This window comes from Pelodiscus sinensis, chromosome 7 (assembly GCF_049634645.1).
Source record: "Pelodiscus sinensis isolate JC-2024 chromosome 7, ASM4963464v1, whole genome shotgun sequence".
NCBI classification, from domain to species: Eukaryota; Metazoa; Chordata; order Testudines; family Trionychidae; genus Pelodiscus; species Pelodiscus sinensis.
In genome coordinates, this window is record NC_134717.1 from 9,274,425 (window position 1) to 9,292,697 (window position 18,273).

The 18,273-nt window shown below is 43.2% G+C and overlaps 1 protein-coding gene across 1 annotated transcript in view; it reads left to right on the forward strand.

Annotated features, from left to right (window-relative positions):
• Positions 1-18,273, forward strand: part of PDIA5 (protein disulfide isomerase family A member 5) — a 151,004-nt gene that overhangs the window by 59,703 nt on the left and 73,028 nt on the right. The window contains exons 8-11 of the mRNA XM_075933121.1: positions 908-975; positions 9,046-9,137; positions 9,245-9,316; positions 16,030-16,166. Of these exons, the coding sequence (XP_075789236.1) occupies positions 908-975; positions 9,046-9,137; positions 9,245-9,316; positions 16,030-16,166 (369 nt within the window). The remainder of the gene's footprint in view (positions 1-907; positions 976-9,045; positions 9,138-9,244; positions 9,317-16,029; positions 16,167-18,273) is intronic.

An 18,273-nucleotide genomic window follows, 5' to 3' on the forward strand; every position in this document is an offset into this window, starting at 1 on the left:
GCCAGTCCCACATCTTCTCTCTCCCTTTTTTGTGAGCTAAACTGCCTTGTCTGGCACCTGAATGGTCGTCTTTGAACTATCACTTTTCCTAAGTAATCAAATGAACACAAGCTGTTTTTTAATGTCCACTTAATTTGTTAAGAAAGGGTGTCTCCATTAATTCCTAAAAATTATTAAACTGGGTTGAATCAGAGGTGTTCTAATTGGTTCCGTATTAGGGGCCAGACTCAGCTTGCTTTGGCACTGTAGTGCAAGGTTGGGTCCTGGAACATGGATCTTGAAATGACTTTTTTTAAATGCAGGGTAAAGCCCAGCTCATTAGGAATATTGAGTGCCCAGGGAATACAAGATCAAATCTTGAATTGTAAGCCTATGCATGTGGTTTCCATTAAAGGGATGCTGAAAACTTGTTAGATCCAGAATTTAGAGGTAGCTTTTTTTTTTCTTGACATGAAGAGGCAAGGGAAGAAAATAAGATTTTAATAAACATTTTCTGGTGAAATTTTGGGGAGGGGGAGTATCAGTGATAACTGTTCCGAATTTTAAGAATGAATTATCATGCCCCCAAATACACCACTACTGTGCTACTACTACTGGAATCAGAATGTGAAACTGAGAGCGAAATTGACTGATCTGGATAAATGATAAATTAAGCACAAATGGGAAAAAGTAATTCTCTTAGAGATGTTGAATAATCTCAGGGGTTTAGTAAAGTAGGTAAGGAATAATAAGCGATTTTGTTTTTTTAATCTTGGCGTTCTTTAGAAGGTTTTGAGATCTGAAGCTGTTTTTCAGAAAACTTAATCTTTCACTGTTTGATGTGCTAGATTTCATCCACGAGAACGTATGAATAGTGTCATTACTGGTATATGATTTGCCTTGTATTTTTTTTCCCCTTTATGACCAGGGTGTGGTGTTTGTAAGAGAATGATGCCATCTTACCAGCAGGCAGCCACAGAACTGAAGGGCACATATGTAAGTAAGAGGATGACTAGATGTATAAATGCTAAAACAAAAAAACCCCATAAGCTTTTGATCTGAGTATTTAAGGTTATATACATGTCAACTGAAGCAGGACATTTTAACTAATTTCAGTTTGGGGGAAAAAATATTTTAAGCAACTCCAAAAAAAAAACCCCACTCCCCCCCCCCCCCCCCAAATCAAACTTCAAACTTTTTCACAGTGTTTGGCTTTGATTTCTGCATTGTGGAGTGTGAGATTTTACTCATTGACCTCCTACGGAAAGTGTAACTTGCTGAAACAGACTGCTGATCTGGCACACACTTATCTGCACACTTATCTTTAAGAGTGTGAGTAATGCTGTTGATTTCCAAAGGGTTGGCCATGTGTAAAGTTAAGGAACAGTTTGCAGGATTGGGATCTTATAGTCCTTTGAGCCTGATGTCCTGTCTGTAAGGGTACATCTGTACTGCTTCTTAATGTCTAACCTACATCTCCCTTGCTGCAATTAAGCCCATTACTTTTTAACCTGCCTTTAGTGGGTATGGAGAATGGTTTACAGTCTCTCTTTTTTTTTTCCTAAAAACCTTTATCATATTTGAAGCCCCCTCACAAGTCATCTTTTCTCAGGAATAAACATGCCATTTTCCTCATGAGTCAGGTTTTCTAAACCTTTTATTATTTTGGTTGCTATCTTTTAGACTTCCTTCAGTTTATCCCCAAAGAGTGGTGCTTAGCGCCAGACAGCATGTACAGGCACTCCCCAAGTTACAAACATCCGACTTACGCACATACAAACAAGCTCACCTGCAGCCAGGGAGCAGGCAAGAGGCACAGGCGGTGGTCGGAGGAGGTAGGGGTGGCTACCCAGCAAGAGGCTGGAGAGAAGCAGTGCTTTGAAGGGGAAACCGTAGCTTCTCTCCAGCCACCAGCTGCTCTCCAGCCACCAGCGTGCACGGCTGCTCATTGCTCCTCCAGAGTCCTCTGGCCTTTGTTCATACCACTCGCCACCTCCTGGTAAGTGGGGCTGGGTTTGACCTATCGGGGGATGGGGCTGACCACAGGAGCTGGCACAGAGCCCATGGAGGCAGTGGGAATGCCCAGAATTCCCCTTCAGAATCTCCCACTACCTCCTCATCTTCCTCTACTTAAACCTGTTTTTTCTTAAACACTAGTAGTCATGGTTAAATACAAAAATATTTTTTTACTGTTTTTCATTACAAAGACATTGTGTTTCAGCTACATTGTGGGTTAAATAGAGTTTTTTGGGCAAGCTTAGGAACCTAACTACCATTTATAACATTGTTTCTATGGGTAGATATGTTCCAAGTTCCAAACAACCAATTTACCAATGAATGTTTGGAACACAACCCATTCATAAGTTGGGGACTTCCTGTATTCTTGCTGAGGCCTTATCAGTGAAGAGAAGAACAGGACAATTACCTTCATGTCTTCATCACGACACTCCTGTTAATATCCTATTTGGGTGTATTAGCCTTTTTCACAACTGTATCACATTGCTGACTTGTGTTCAGTTTGTGTTCCATTGTAGCCTCAGGATCCTTTTCACTAAAACTACTGGAGGCCCCCGACTTGTGACTGCCCAAGTTCTGACCCCCGCTTCCCCCCGCACTGACAACCATTTTTGTAAGTGTGGAAGGGGCCATAACCCCCCGACTTATGTCCTCGGCCCGCATTTACGAGGGCACACGGCGCCTATTGTAAATGAGGGTTCGAGTTACGACGCCCCCTACTTGTGACGCTTCCCCTGGAGCCAGTCGCATTACAGGTCGGGGGCCTCCTGTACCACCTTGCCAGTTATTCCCCATTGTGTAGTTAGTTGTGTGTTTGGTTTTTGCCTTCCCAAGTGTGGTACTTTGCATTTTGATGATTTCAGAACATCTCTCTAATTTGTCAACGTCATTTTGAATTATGATTTTGTCCTCCTAAGTGCTTGAAGCCCATCCCGATTTGGCATCACCTATAAATGTTATAACCATTCTTGCCATTCTGTTGTTCAGGTAATTAATAACGATATTGAATTGTACCAAATGCAGGATTGACTCCTGCAGTGCTCCTTGAGACACATCCTCCCAATCTGAAAGCGAACCACTGATAAGTGCTCCCCAAGTACAGCACAGTCTTTCAACTAGTTGTGCAACCACCTTGTGGTAATTTCACTTAGACCATATATTTGTTAATGAGAATTCCATGTGGGTGTGTCGAAAACCCCACTAAAATCACATTGACTGCTTCCCTCCCCCCACTTGAGATCTTCAAATAAGTCATGGGCAGCAGTTGGGTCAAGATTTGTATATACCTATAGGGGGGGAAAATTGCAGAGGAAGTGGTACATTGGAGGCAAAGGAAAATGACTGATGAAGATTTGGGTTAGAACAGAGTTTAAGCTGAGTTTAATTTCTCCTAACAGTGTTTCATCATTGAGTTTGTCACAGATGGCAGGCTATGCCCCAGAGACACTGCATGTTGCAAAGCAGAGAGATTGACACCTTGAGGTTCATTGGCAGGGCAGTTGCAGTCAGTATATCTCGTGAGCATTAGAAATCCTCAGACTTGCATGCTCCCCAAACTAGTTCTGAAACTGCAGATGCATGTGTTAAATCCTTGTTTGCTCAGGGTTACTTCCGTTGGGAGTGGCTTTGTCTCTGAAGATGCTTTGTAATCATTCTAATATTGCTGAACATCATTTAAGTTCCTGTTCTATGGTGTGAATTCCATTGAGTTAACACTTGGTTCCTTTGTACAAGACACTCCTGTCTGGCAGGACAGATGAATTATAATGCTCCAGGATTTCAGGTATACAGGAATGAGACACACAAGCATCCATTTGTGTAACCAGTACCAGAGAGCTAGCACTGTTCAGAACACATGTGATTTTCTTGTAACTTTCTATTGCCTATGCCTGTTGCCAATGCCACAAACAATCCCACTGTTTTTACAGGAGTTGCAATACCCCGCCCCGATCTGATCATTTCCTTCTATTCTTTAGCATGGTCATTCTAGAGTACCATTTTAATAACGGAGTGAGACTAAATGCCAACGTCCCTTACAACGCGCTCCATGCAGGCAGACATCTGTGCTTTGTGGGAACTTGCTGAAGTCAATAGGGCTTTCCATTGGCACAAAGTCAGTTCAGACCAAAGTCTTGATCTAGCATTTCACTGTGGAAGATGCTGTTTCTACATACAAGCTCAGTCCTTTGGTCTGTATTCAAACCCATGCTTCCACGGATTCATGTGCTTATATAATTTAACTTTTTCCACCTATACTTTGCCCTTTCTGAAATGAAGTGGACTTTCAATGCTACTGTACATGTCCTAGTTTTTTCTATTGTGTGCTTTAAAGCAATAATGACCTGTGGGTCAGGCATTTCTTGGCAATTTGTGACTGGCTTGGACAAGCTGAAGGTTTGGCCTTTTAACCCAATCAGTTATTAACTGGCAGGAAATGCAAGGTTTGGAGGTCATTATTGCTATGAGAGAGCATGAAAATATAAAGTAAAATAACTGCCTATTTAATAGGTTGTAAAAATGCAAAGGTGAACTATACCTGAAGTTGGTTGCTGTATTCTGCTTATGATAGTGGTGCTTTTGCTGTCAGTGCTATGGCTAAGAGGGGAGCTAGGTGACATTTTCAGTGTCAAAGTAGGTTCATCGTTCATATTAAATTACACAACCATGCAAAAGGAAAAAGACCAGCTCACTGTTTGAATGGGGTATTTCTGTCTTGCACGCAGAGTAGATTCTAATTACCAATGGATTCCTGTTGCTATTGTCCTCTGGCCCCAATGCAGGAATACATCTGTATTGGCAAAACACTTAATTAAATACATGCTTAAATTCCCATTGATATCAGGTACTTGCTTAAGAAGACAGTGTTCACTAATGGGCTGAGACTTGGGAGACCTGTGCTCTATTTCTCCTGGCCTGTTGGGTGACTATAGGCAAGGCGTTTCACATCTCTGCCTCAGTTTCCCCATCTGTAAAATGGGTATAATGATACTGAACACCCCTCCCCCCCCAATCCCGGTCAAAGTGCTCTAAGATCTGTTGATTTAAAAAATCCTGTGTAAGAACTGGGTATTATTATTAAATGATTTTCTGAATCAATGCCTGTCTTCCATTCCATGTGCAATCTTAGGGCTTCAGAAGTGGAAGACACACACTTCAAACATATCAAATAAAGGAAGTTACTGTTTAATATTCCGTTTGCTTTAGCTGAGCTGTAACTTATGTATTGAAATTCTGTGTCTGTTATAATGGGTTTTTGTTCTATTATACTCCATACAGTGTGTGCAGATTTAGACTGGAAGGAATAGGGTATCTGCATTAAAATTGGCTCAGCATTGTGTATGACTTAAAAATGCTAGGTGTTTTTTTTTTAAATGAATACTTGGCAGAATTCTTATGACTGTTGCTTATAAATCAATTGAGGGCAAACCAAAAGTATTCTTAGGCCCCTTTCTTGGCAGTCTTTGTATTAGTGTGTGTCATGTACTTTACTTTATTGAATGGGATCAGCAAAATCCAGAAATATTTTAAAATACTGAGGATTACACATTGCATGGAAGTTTTGATCTTTCTCTTGGAATTCTTAAAGTATATATTGTAGCAAATTTGGGCAGGCTTCATTGTGTTGCCATAGAAGTTCATGAGATATAAAGCTCCTTAGAGCAATTATGTGTCCCTGAAAACCAATGGCCAGACCCTCACTGGTGTAAATCATTGTATCTTAATTGAAGTCAGTGGAGTTACCGCAGTTTACACCAGCTAAGCATCTGGCCCTAGGAATGCCTTTGTGGAGTCTTGGAGTTTTCTGAGCTTGTGTAGCTAACATTGCCAAACCTCCCACTTCAGTTACAGCTTGTCCCTCTTTCTGAAATGTATTTAATGGACATGATTCCCCACTCCTCGGCCTATTCAGTTATTTACAACATGCCAAGTTACCGTTGTGACTTGGTATCTTGTTTCACATACTCTGCATGTATGTAAATGACCACATGAGGTACAAAGCCTGGAGAATCAGGTCCAGTACATGTAGGGATCGAGTAGTATCAGTCATTGGTTCAAAGAAAATTCATAAATGTGAAATGAACAGAAGGCTGATATAAGACCTGCTCAATTAATCTGCTTTTTTGAGTTTGCTGGTGTGGGTGTGGAAGAAAAGAGACAAAAAAGTCTCCATTTGTAACTCTCCAGTACGTTCTGAAGGGTTACAAAGGCTGACTGACCTTCATGTGAGCATTTTGTACTGACGATTTATTTCCAGCTGGCTCTGAGCATGTTTTGTCCATGCAGTTGGCTGTAGTCAGGAAACTACTATTAAATTCTGATGTGGTATTTCAGCTGGAAAGAGAAAATCCTGTTTTCAGAGGGGTTTGGATTAAGCCCCTGATGCTAAAATGATTTAAACCGTCAATGCTGTTAACTCCGAGATTAACTCCACTTTGTATCTTCAGGCTGTGAGGTGACCTCTTATGTGTAAATCTCACACCCACAGAAGTGCCTAGCTAGTCCTATCACTACTCCAGTGTTCTGACAGTGCTTGAGGGGTAGTATGGTTAGGGCACAGGATTGTAAGTCAGGAATTTCTGAGTGTCCATTTTGTGTCGCTGATTCATTGATGTGTCTTTCTGAGGCGAATCACTGTGCCTCGCTTTCCCCATCTCTAGAATGGGTATTGTGCTTACCTATCTCTCGGGCATTATGAGGCTGAATTAATGTATATGAATTTTACAAGCATTATGTGTTATTTCCAGAAGTCATGGATATTTGATATAAAAAAGTAGTCCTCACCCTCGCTAGGTATTGGTTATAATTGATATATATTGACTAGGGATGTAAGAATTTAACTGGTTAACCAATAAGCTGATGCAGCCCCAGCAGCCTTGCAGGGCCCACAGCCCCCGGAGCAGTTAAGCGTGTAACTGATAGAATTTTCATCAGTTACATGGTTGATATTTTTATTCATTTTTTACATCCCTAATACTGACTTCAGCATCAACACAGGAGACTGGACTAGGTGACCTCTTGAGGTCCCTCGCAACCCTGCCTTTCTTTGGTTTCAAGTTATGATGGATGAGGATGGTTTTCTTTGTTTAAAGAGCTTGCATGCAGCTTAGAGCTCAAACTCATTTCTGGAAGAACTTAAACACAAATAGTCTGGTAGCACTTTATAGACTAATAAAACAGGAAGATGGTATCCTGAGCTTTTGTAGGCACAGCCCACTCAAGCCTCTCAGGAAAACTCTTTTTTTGGGTGGCATACGATGAAAGCGAGCTGTATTTTTAAATTGCAGTAACGTTGATTTATGTCCCCCTTCAGAAGTACCTTTTTAACCTGCAAAACTCAGGCAGTTGAGTTTTCTGGCCTTTAGGTGAGACTTTAAACCACTGCCCAACTGGAAGCCAAACAGGTGGGGCTAGAACTATCCTGGCTTATGACTCCAGGTTTCCTGAGGTGTGGTTCTTGAGGAACAGAATAAACCTGTTCATCCTGCCACGTGAAATGTAAATATACAGAGGCGGGATTGGTAAGTCTGTTGAATAGATTTCCTTTGGGTACTTCCAGTACTTTTTTTGCAAGAAAAATGGTGCTGGTACTCTGGGGCAAACTTGTTGAGGAAAAAAACCCAAAAAAAACCCAACCCCGCACTGGGGGCCAAAATTCGGGCATGGCCCCTTTAAGAGCCACAGCTCCATGCTGGGGGCCGGAAGAAAGAAACGCTGTGCATCCCAAATAGCCGCCCCAGGAAATCAGGTGCCAGTACGTGCGGGGGAAATCCCATTCCCTTTCTGTAGGCTGGGAAAATAGGTGATGGTACACCGTTCCGGGCAGTACCGTCACAAAAAAAGCACTGGGTACTTCTATTACGGATGTAAACAGGTAACCGGTTAACTGGTTACCATCACCCTTACTGGGAAGGATGATGTTTACCAAGTAACTGGTTAATCTGTATCCCTGCTGGCCAGAGCAGCTGCACTGCGGACGGGAGGCTGCTCCAACCTGGCTGGGCCCGCTGTGTCATGGGGAAGGAGCTGGTAGTCCCATGGTGCTCGCAGATTAGTTAACCTTGTAACTAATAGAATAGGTTATATGGTTAATATTTTTATACTAGCCAATTAGCCCGTCATAAGACGGGATTTTCAGGTCTCTCCTTCACGTCGGTCTTCTCTCCTGAGCCTCCGGTCTCTCGCTCCGTCTCTTTTTCTCTCTCTCTCTCTCCTCCTCCTACTGCCTCCTCCTCTCTCTCTCTCTTTCACTTCTCCTGCCTCTTGGGGGATCGCGGAGCCCAAATGGCCTTTTGGGCTCCGTACTCCTCACGCTGCATGGGGGGCGCGGAGCCCAAATGGTCACTTGTGCCGCTTGCTCCCACGCGGTGGCCTGGCTGAGCAGCGCAGAAATCAGCCGAGCACTAGGGTGGGAGGCGAAGGGGGGCGGGGCGGGTGACGATCATGGCCAGAGGGCGGGGCCTGGAGCCGCTGTCACACTGCACGTCACTGCCCTGCCCTCCTTCGCCTCGCGCTGTGGCGCTCGGCTGACTTCTGCGCCACTCATCTGGGTCACCGCGGGGGAGCAAGTGGCGCAAGCAGCTGTTTGGGCCCCGCACTCTCCATGCAGCACGGGGCACCCAGAGGGAACAGCCAGCATTTCAGGCAACAGCACCCCCCAGAGGGAACAGCCAGCATTTCGGTATTAGACTCTCTGACACTGGGCTACTATATATATGAAGTTATTTTTACGTCCCTAACTTCTGTAAGCGTGTATAAATATGAGTAATGTGTAGCCGAAAACAAGGAACAGGAATGGACCGAGTGGAGTGTTTCTTTACAAACTTTATATAGCAAAACAGGCTTTGATATCTCTCGCATCAGAGCAGAATCCGAGTAATTCCACTGACTTCAGTGACATCTCAATGGCTTTGCAATAAAACGAGTGCAATCAGCATCTGTCTGAGACTGGTAGTCTGAGCAATTTTCCTTCTTTTCAATTTGCAGTGACATCTTGTATTGTTGGGAATTCAGGTGGGCAAAGAAACAAACTATTCTGTTCTGATCTTGCAGGTACTTGCAGGAATGAACGTCCACTCAGCTGAATTTGACAAGATAAAGGAAGAATACAATGTCCGAGGATACCCCACCATCTGCTACTTTGAGTCGGTCCTTTTTACTTCTTCTTTAGAAATCATATGCTAAATTGTAACTTCATGTTCCTCCTTGTCTTCCAGCACAGGGACTAAATCTTGTTTTGTTGCATTGATAGGAAAGGAAAGTTCCTGTTCCATTATGAAAACTATGGTGCTACTGCAAAGGATATAGCAGAGTGGCTGCAAAAGTAAGGCATTGAACTTCATGTACTGTACAAAACAGTCCAGCCCCCTTCCTCCTCCCAAAGACCAAATAAAACCACACCCCTGATGTGGACTGAAATAGTACAGGTTAACTCTGATTAATGTTTGTTTTCAGCAGGCATGTCTTGTAGTTTACAGCTGCAGCATGTTGCTAATATAAGGCTGCCTGTGATATGTCTGCACACACACGGGTGTGCTGATCTTTGGAATTCCATTTCAGTTCAAAATGTTGGCCTACAGTTTCAGTTATTTCCAGTGACCAACTGGAAACACCTTGTAAGAGGCTTGATTCTTAGAAGCTGGGTGCTCAAAACTTTTCAAACTACACGTCCCTTTAGAGTGTCCACCGAAAGTCAGTGCACCCCAGTCACTACAGGTTGAACCTCTCTAGTCTGGCACTCTTTGCTCTGGCAACATCTGTGGTCTGGCATGGTTTTAGATAGCGACATGTCCACTTTCCATTGGTGTGGCCAAGTTTCCTGTGGTCCCATAAAGTTTTACAACCACCAGTCCTGGCTCAGTGTTCTGTGCTGTTAGCTCTAAGTTATTCCTAAATATCTTCTAAGAGCCCAAGAAGTAGTGGAAGTGTTGGTAATGCTGCTAGACAATACTGTCCTCCCGTCCTTTGGTGAATTCTCTGGTTCAGCACTGGTCAGGTCTTCAGGGATGTGGACTCGAGAGGTTCAACTTGTAGTAGTCACTTTTTTGGAAAATGAAGCCATGATCTCGATGTTGAGATATTGGGTTTTCTGTCTTGAGAGTGGCAGTGCTTTGTCATGCTAAATCTTTTTTGGCTTGTTGGAGGTTTGTGGGAATCATGGTTGAGTCGCTATAAAATTTTCAAACAGTTGTTTTTGCTAGAATGCCAGTTTACGACAGCCAAGGATCTAGCTCTGGGATTTTATCAAAATTTGGGACTTTTTTCCTTGCTTCTCCTCGCCCAGTTTGTTCTCCCGCACTATGATTTCCGTATCTTGGGTGATTCCTCCACTGAATATCTGTGCCTCCCTATTCCTTTATTCCCCCTTGTCTGTTCACTACACTGGAGGTTTGGGGGCTTTGGGACATTTGGCCTGGACTTACTGATCCTTCACTGTGCTGAGACCCCAGAACAAAGCCATAGCAGGATTCCCATTCACATCAATGGGAAATCTGCACGCATCGGAAGTCTAGGATGCAGAGGTTGAATGCTACCATGTGAATCAAAGAGAAATTTGGCTTTGGTCTCTAAGCCTCTTTCAGCTCATGAAGTCTTCCCAATTGAACGACTAAGACAGTAACTCTAGCAACCACGCAGAGATGATTATTCCCTTAGGGGAAGGATATATGACTTCATCACCTGTACCTTTTATGCGTTTTAGCCCTGCAAGGATGTGGGTTATCACCTGGCTGCCACATGTGAAATGTTAGATGTTTGGTGCTTTTTCAGACTGCTCGTATTGCATCCAGATAATCCCTGTAAATGTGCAGTGCCTTTATATCAGTGCCGTGACAGCTCATGAACACCGCTACTGGAAGCAAAGCAGAACAGCTGCTAGCTCTTTCCAATGATAATCTCCACTAACAAGCCACTGTGGACTTTAGCTGTTACTGTAGCAGTCCAGAGCTAAAGACAGCTGTTTGTCCTCACTTAATTTTCAGTACATGCTCAATAGTTTCCCAAAAGACAATCTGAGCAGTAGCTTTCTTGCCCCTTTTTTGTGATCAGTATAATTTAAGAAATCGCATTCAGAAACTAAAAGCCCTTGGATTTTGCCAGTAATTAATGTTGCAATTAAAATTGTATCCAGTATGAGCCTAGCACATGCTAAATATTGTAATACACAGAGTGATCTGCAGTACAAGTAGCCAAATGTGGTGGCAAAGGCCTCGATGTGTAATTACACAGCTTCAAGGCGTACGTATATAATTAAAAACTCTGAGTAAGTAACTCCGCCTCAGGTTAATCCTGCTTTTTGAAATATCTGTTTCTCAGGCTATTTCTCAGAGAGGGAGAGCGAGAAAGTGGCTTACTTATGAAACAAAATGGGGTGAAGCAGTTGCTGAACATGCATACTTGACGCATATGCTCACACCAGTTCTTGGCTGCAATATCCTATTTCCAGACTTCAGAAGTGCTCGGATCTGGATCTAAACTTCCCTGTTTTGGTTATCTGAAGCACGAGTGAGGTCTGAAATAAGATGGATTGAGATTTAGAGAGCCACTGCAACAGAATCCCTTGCATTAGAGAGATACTTGGGCACAGCACATACTCGTCCGATGAGTAGGTATGGTAGGTAGGCTTATGAGGCTGAACGGTCAGGATGTGTCCGTACCAGAATGTCCATTGTGGCTGGTTGTTGTGCAAGCCATAACGTATCCCAAGGATCCAGCGAAGAGTTGTGAGCAATAGAAAATATCTATACAATTGTGAACTGTAAAAATGTCTTCCCTCCTCCCCTTTTCAATAAACTGGCGTTCAGAATGTATGCCTTCATCTAGCCTGTCCTCAATGCTGGTTGGGGGAAACAGCAATTTGATTTGGGGGTCATGAAGGAGAGAGAGGGAGGAAGACTGAGTCAGCCAGCATAGTTGTTTTTCCTCAGGATAGGGTTTAATGGTTTGGAGGATTCCGGCATCTTTCTTACTGCTTTCTCGAGACTTCTTTCTCTTACGCTGGCTGCTTCTACCTCATCAATCTGCAGATATTTGACCTTTCTTATCTTCCTAATAGACACCCAGAGAGAGCTGACTGCTATCTCATTGAGCCTGGGGACCTTTTTAGGAGGCTGTGTAGAGGAACAGTAGTCACACAGCCGCCCCTGCACACTGGGTGGTTAATACATTGGATGCTTTCCTGGGCATATAGAGCTACAGCACTTCTCCTGCAGCCTTTCCTATCCTGATGATACAATGCATCTGTCTTACCATTGGCACTTCATAAATGATCTTCAGTGATGTTGCCCACTTATGCTCTCCTCCCGAGTAACAACCATCAGGCCCAGCTCCTCGCAGCTGATTACTGAATCCAGCTCTTCCTTTTTCTTTTTAAAGTTACTAAATCCTACTTTTTTTCAGCTATATCAGTCCAGATGCAAACTGTGTTAGTGGGTTCTTAGCATACTTCACTGGCTTTTTTGCCCTTCTTTTGGGTCCAACTTGGACACTCCACTGCCCAGTTAAGCTACTCCACTCTTTTCTTGTTCTTCATTTAAATAGCCCTTGATAATCATTCCAAACCTCTGCCTTCCACTGTTTTCAGCCACTAGGTTTGCCTTGCCCCTTAACAGGCCCCAGGCGCTCAAATGGGGTTTTAGCCAAGTACTGAGGTGTCTTCTCTGCCTTATTAATATGCAGATAGAATTTAAAGTGAGCCACCAGTGAGGACTTCCTTTTCCTTGCTTTACTAGTTAGGCCCTAGAATAGATTATGCTGGGCCTCCGACCATGCTTTCCTCATGTTCGTTAATTCCTCAAGTTGCTCTTGCTAATGATTTTAGTACTGCAGCGCCTCAGAGCCCCAACTGTGGGCCTTCACCCCATTGTGCGAGGCACTGTACCAAGCAGAACACAAAGACAGTCTCTGCCATGGACTTACAATCTATGCTAGCACCTTTATGTGTTAGAACTGCCAGATCCTCTCTCAGACCTAGTAAAATTCTGCCAAAATTCCCCATCAAAATCCTGAAAACCACCATGTGATCTTCTTTAAAAGTCCCTCTTTAAACCTTGCTTCTGCAAGGACCTTACAAACTACTCCCATTTGGCATTGAATAAGGAGTGGCTTTTGTTTCATAAGTTACCTGCAATTTGTCATCCACTGCCACTCTTTTTGTCAATTTTGTCCGCCTTTTGGACTCTCTCTACAAATTAGATTGTGAACTCTCCTTGCAGGACTGTCCTCTTCATTTGTGTGCATCGCACAGCTGGGCCCTGATTCTTGACCCGAGGTTCTTAAGTACTAAAGGGATCTAAATAAAGGGGATGATGCGTTCTAGGGATGTTAAATTTTGTGTAACCAGCTCCTCCATTAGTCGATGGAATTTCCATCGACTACTCGATTAGTCGATAAAGAGAGAAACTGCAGAGCTGCGGCAGAATTAGCCCAGGAGCTAATCCCACTGTGGCTTTGCCTTTTAAATGTAGTAACAGCCACCTGGCTCTTATTACATTTAAAAGGCACAAGTGCAGTGGGGGACCACCTTTGCTTTAAAAGCATCTGGGACTGGGCACAAGCTGATTCCTAGCTTGTGCCTGGTCCCCCACTACACGTCTCTGCTTCCCCCCCCGCTCGCAGAGCCAGTACTGGGAGGAACCGGCTTTTAAGCCAGCTCCCCCAGCACTGGCTCCTGCTCCCCTTTCCCCCGTAGCAGTTTCTGATAAAAGGCAGCCAGCAAGGGGGTGGGAAGCTATCTATGACTTTACCTCTTTTCTACTGTTACTAAACCACCATTATAGCTAGACAAGATAAATGAGTTAGTCTCCACTTGCCAGTCCACGTGGCAGGCAACTGAAACAGTCATGTATTTCAATCAAAAATAGCAAATCTGCTTCCATCAGGGATGGGCCAGAGCCCAGTCTGAATTTTGCTAAAGTTTTTGAGGTTGTTTTTAATTGAGTCAATCAGAACATCCAAAAAAGTCTGGATCCAAATATTTGCGTTTGTCTACCCTATTATTAACAGCATTTTAAAAAAATGTCAAATGAGTTCAGCTCTTTGAATCTGCCAACTTCTTTTGCTTTTCCTTCTTCCCGTTACCACGTCCTCTGCTGTCACTCTGCTGCCCAGACTTCTGCACCATGCTGCACTGTGGAGTTCACTACCATTCTCTGCAGCTAGACTTGCTGTCTCAGTGGTTTATGCTTGTCATCAGGACTGGATTAAGAATTTGAGGCCCTAAGTACTGAAAAGATTATGGTGACCCGCCCCTCCCATATGTAATTCAAAATAAAAACAATACTATACCGTAAAATCTCTTTTTTGTGCCCCTGCTTTGCTGGTGCCCTAAGCACGTGCTTAGTCTGCCTATTGGGTAATCCAGCCCTGCTTGTCATCTCTAGCCCCTGAGATGTTATTTTACCCTCCTTTAACATACCTCAGTCTGAACTGTATCTCACGTCCACTCTGTCTTCTGTAATCCAGCCACCAAAGCACTCAAGGTGATGCCTGATTAAGTCATACTCCTTTCATCTCTATATCCAGTTTTCCTGTGACACATTTACTGACCCACAAGGTGTTGTTCTTAATGATGCTCATTTTTGCCCCATGACTGCTTAGCTGGTCATACTGCTGGTTTATTGTTTCCTCTACGTGTCTCCTTTTGAGTGCGTCCATATTGCTGTCTCATCTGCATATAGCAGCTTCTCACCTTTTCTCATTGGGATCTTCATTCTGACATAGTCATCAATATGATAAATTGCCATCTGCCAACTTCTGTCTCTTCATTGTACATTTATGGAGGGCAAGAAGGATAATCTTCAGGGTGAGGCATTGGTCTGGAACTCATGAAATGTGGGTTTAGCTCCCAGCTCTGTGTCAGACTTCCTGCATGTCCTTGAGTTGTCACTTAATCTCTCTGACTCCGGTTCAGCACATGCCTAACTCTAAGCACATGAGCAGCCCCAGTTAAGTCAGTGTGACTTGTTGTATATTTGTATGGGTGTGTCTAGACTACATGCCTCCTTCGACGGAGGCATGTAGATTAGCCAGATCGGAAGAGGGAAATGAAGCCGCGATTAAAATAATCGCGGCTTCATTTAAATTTAAATGGCTGCCCCGATCTGCCGATCAGCTGTTTGTCGGCAGATCGGGGGAGTCTGGACGCGATGCCCCGACAAAGAAGCCTTTCTTCATCGACACAGGTAAGCCTCGTGAAACCAGGTTTACCTGTGTCGATGAAGAAAGGCTTCTTTGTCGGGGCATCGCGTCCAGACTCCCCCGATCTGCCGACAAACAGCTGATCGGCAGATCGGGGCAGCCATTTAAATTTAAATGAAGCCGCGATTATTTTAATCGCGGCTTCATTTCCCTCTTCCGATCTGGCTAATCTACATGCCTCCGTCGAAGGAGGCATGTAGTCTAGACACACCCTAAGTGTCTGAGTACCTTGCTGAATCAGAGTATAAATGCCCAATTTGTAAGATGGGGTGATATTGTCTTTCAGAGGTATTGAGGATAAATCCATTAAATATTTGGGGGCTACTCAGATGGGGCCACAGATCACTAGAGTCTTGGCACCAAGTCTCCAGACCACCCTTTTCATTTTATCTCTGCATACAAGCACTAAATCCAGCAATGTGCTTTCTGTTAGAAGGGCTGTTTTACATTTGCTACTCTCTTTTCATCTGCATTGGGGCATTTGTGAAGGTGAACACTAGCTAATGCTGGGAGAACAGGAAAAGCGCGTTCTGCTGAGCTGGCTCAAATAGTTTAAAAAAATGCATTTTATATTATAATGAAATAACGAAGCATCTCTGTTTATCTCCCTGCTCAGCCCTTTCTGCTCATGATGGATTTTTCTTTCCCTCCCTGTTTTATCTAGGTTTCACTGCTTATCAGCTCAGAGTGGAACCAATTACAGAACTCCATTTGGCGGGGTTAGCCTGTCATGCTTTGGTGTTTGCACAATCAGATTGTTTTCCTGCAATCTGGTTGGCTGACGTGATTACTATTTAACACAGAAGATCTTCCTCTCAACTGCATATGTTTGTTTTATAGTCCCCTGCCGCCTCAGCCACAGGCCCCTGAGACTCCCTGGGCAGATGAGGAGAATGCTGTTTATCATCTGACGGATGAAGACTTTGACAAGTTTATCAGGGAGCATTCTTCTGTACTAGTGATGTTTCACGCACCATGTGAGTTTGCGTTTTCCGTTCCGTAGTCTGGACCAAATGTCTGTGTATAAATAGAGAATCGTTTCCATCTCTCTCTCTCTCACACAATCTGAATGTAAAGATGCAGATATATTTTAATGATTCTCCTAAATGAAAATTGGCTTGACATGTTCATTCAGAACACAGGTGAGGAGCTGGAGATGGTCTGTGGGTTTGGTTTTTTTTTAAAACAGCAATTAAAAGCTTATTGTGCTGAATAGACTGCACAATTGTTATTTTACTAAGTGATCATTTTATATTCAGCTAATTCCATTCATTATCCCACTTCCACTGCAGGCAATGTAGTGGCTTGAGCATGTAATGGAGAGTCAGCTATTTCTGAGTCCGAATTCCATTTCCTCCAGCTTTTTATTTTGCAGCCTTGAGCAAGTCACTGTTGCCTCTCTGCCTCAGTTTCCCCAGCCTGCCAGAATAGAGACAACAGCGGTGGTATACTTCCAAGGAGTGCAGTGACAGTTCTGTTGGTAATGCACTGTAGCATGGGATTTTTTTATAATATTTTGTATGAAATAAATTGAGGCAGGTTGGATTACCCACATTTTCATCCTGAGCAAGGCAAAGGTAGGCTCTTTTCTCAGATCATGTCTTTTTTTGTGTGTGTGCTCCTTTTATGGACTCGTCCAAGAAGAACACTCTAAAGTAACCATGAGAAAATGTTTGGCGCATGTTATAAATTGACTCCTGAGATTGGGAGTGCTTTATGTACACATCTGAGAGTTATCTAGAGGGCTGTGAGCAGGCCTTGCCATAATGTCCTGTGCCATGTGTTATTGACATGTTGGAAGTACTGAGGGTCACTCTGTTTTAGAAGAACACTTGGTACACATTTGAAGACCATGCCAATATTTCAGTGAGTGGAAAATGCTGTAGCATGCTTGCTTAGTGGCATTTAGTGTGCAACATGTATAACTCTACTCTTATGCAGGTTGTCCTGGTTACCAGTTTGATTCTGGATGCAATTCAGGATAATGATTTTAATCTATATAGCCCAATATGGTTGTTGCTTTGTCTCTGTTACACACTGTCCTGGCAAACACAGTCAGCTGGGATGTTCTCTCTAATGGACCTAGATTTGAACACTATGGAGGCTCTGGAGTTTGCGTGTTCTCAATTAGCAGTCTTTGCTTGTAGGTTGAAATCTTAGCTCTCTTGGGAGGTTCTTGGCTTTGCAGTTGAAATCCTGGTACTAGCATTGCAATTTTGGCTCTGTTGACTTCAGAGGAACCAGGGCTACCCCCTAGAACTTTTTCCCCAACAAAGTCCAATTCGTAAGGTCTGTCTTGTTAAGTGTGGGTAACACGGTCGAAAGAACCTGTCGGCTCAATCCTGCAATCATTTTGCTCCTACGAGTAGTCCCACTGATAAAGCATGTGCATATGTTTTTTTTCAGGATTGGGGCCTAAGCTTTCCAACAGCCTTGAACTCCCTAATTCCCACTGAAATCAATAAAAGTTGAGGCACATGAGTGCTTTGGAAAAATGCCATTAGGTTTCTAAATATCTCTGAAAATTTGGCACTTTGTCTCTTTTGAAAAATTGACCATTTCTGAAGTGAGTTTGTGTGTGTTTGGTGTGAGGTCTTTTAACACATTGATCTTGGTCATATAAGATACATTGTTGTTATTTATTGTTCCATTTGGAACTGGGGCCAGACATTATTGATAGGCATATAGTGTGCAAGCCAAAAAATAGATTCAGCTTGATTATAAATTCTGTAAAGGTTGTTAATGAATCTGGACAGGGCTCTGTCAGTTTGCTAAGACGCCTACATTTAACACACCTTTTCAAATTGTGTCATATTATAGGAATAGCAAAGCTGTGCAACCCAGGTCGTGGAATGGTTCTGTATGTATAGAAACTACAAGTGTATGTGTAGGATCTATGGTAAATGTTGAGATAAAACTAAAATAATTGCTTGAATTAAATTAACCTACCAGTACTTTGTCTTCCTAACTTGGAGTAAAAGCATGTTTGCTATTAGAAAAAGTTTTTTTTAAACAGAAAGTTCCTTTTATTTGGAGCATAGAAGACCTGGCATGGCTTATTTATATCCAGAAAATAGGCACCAA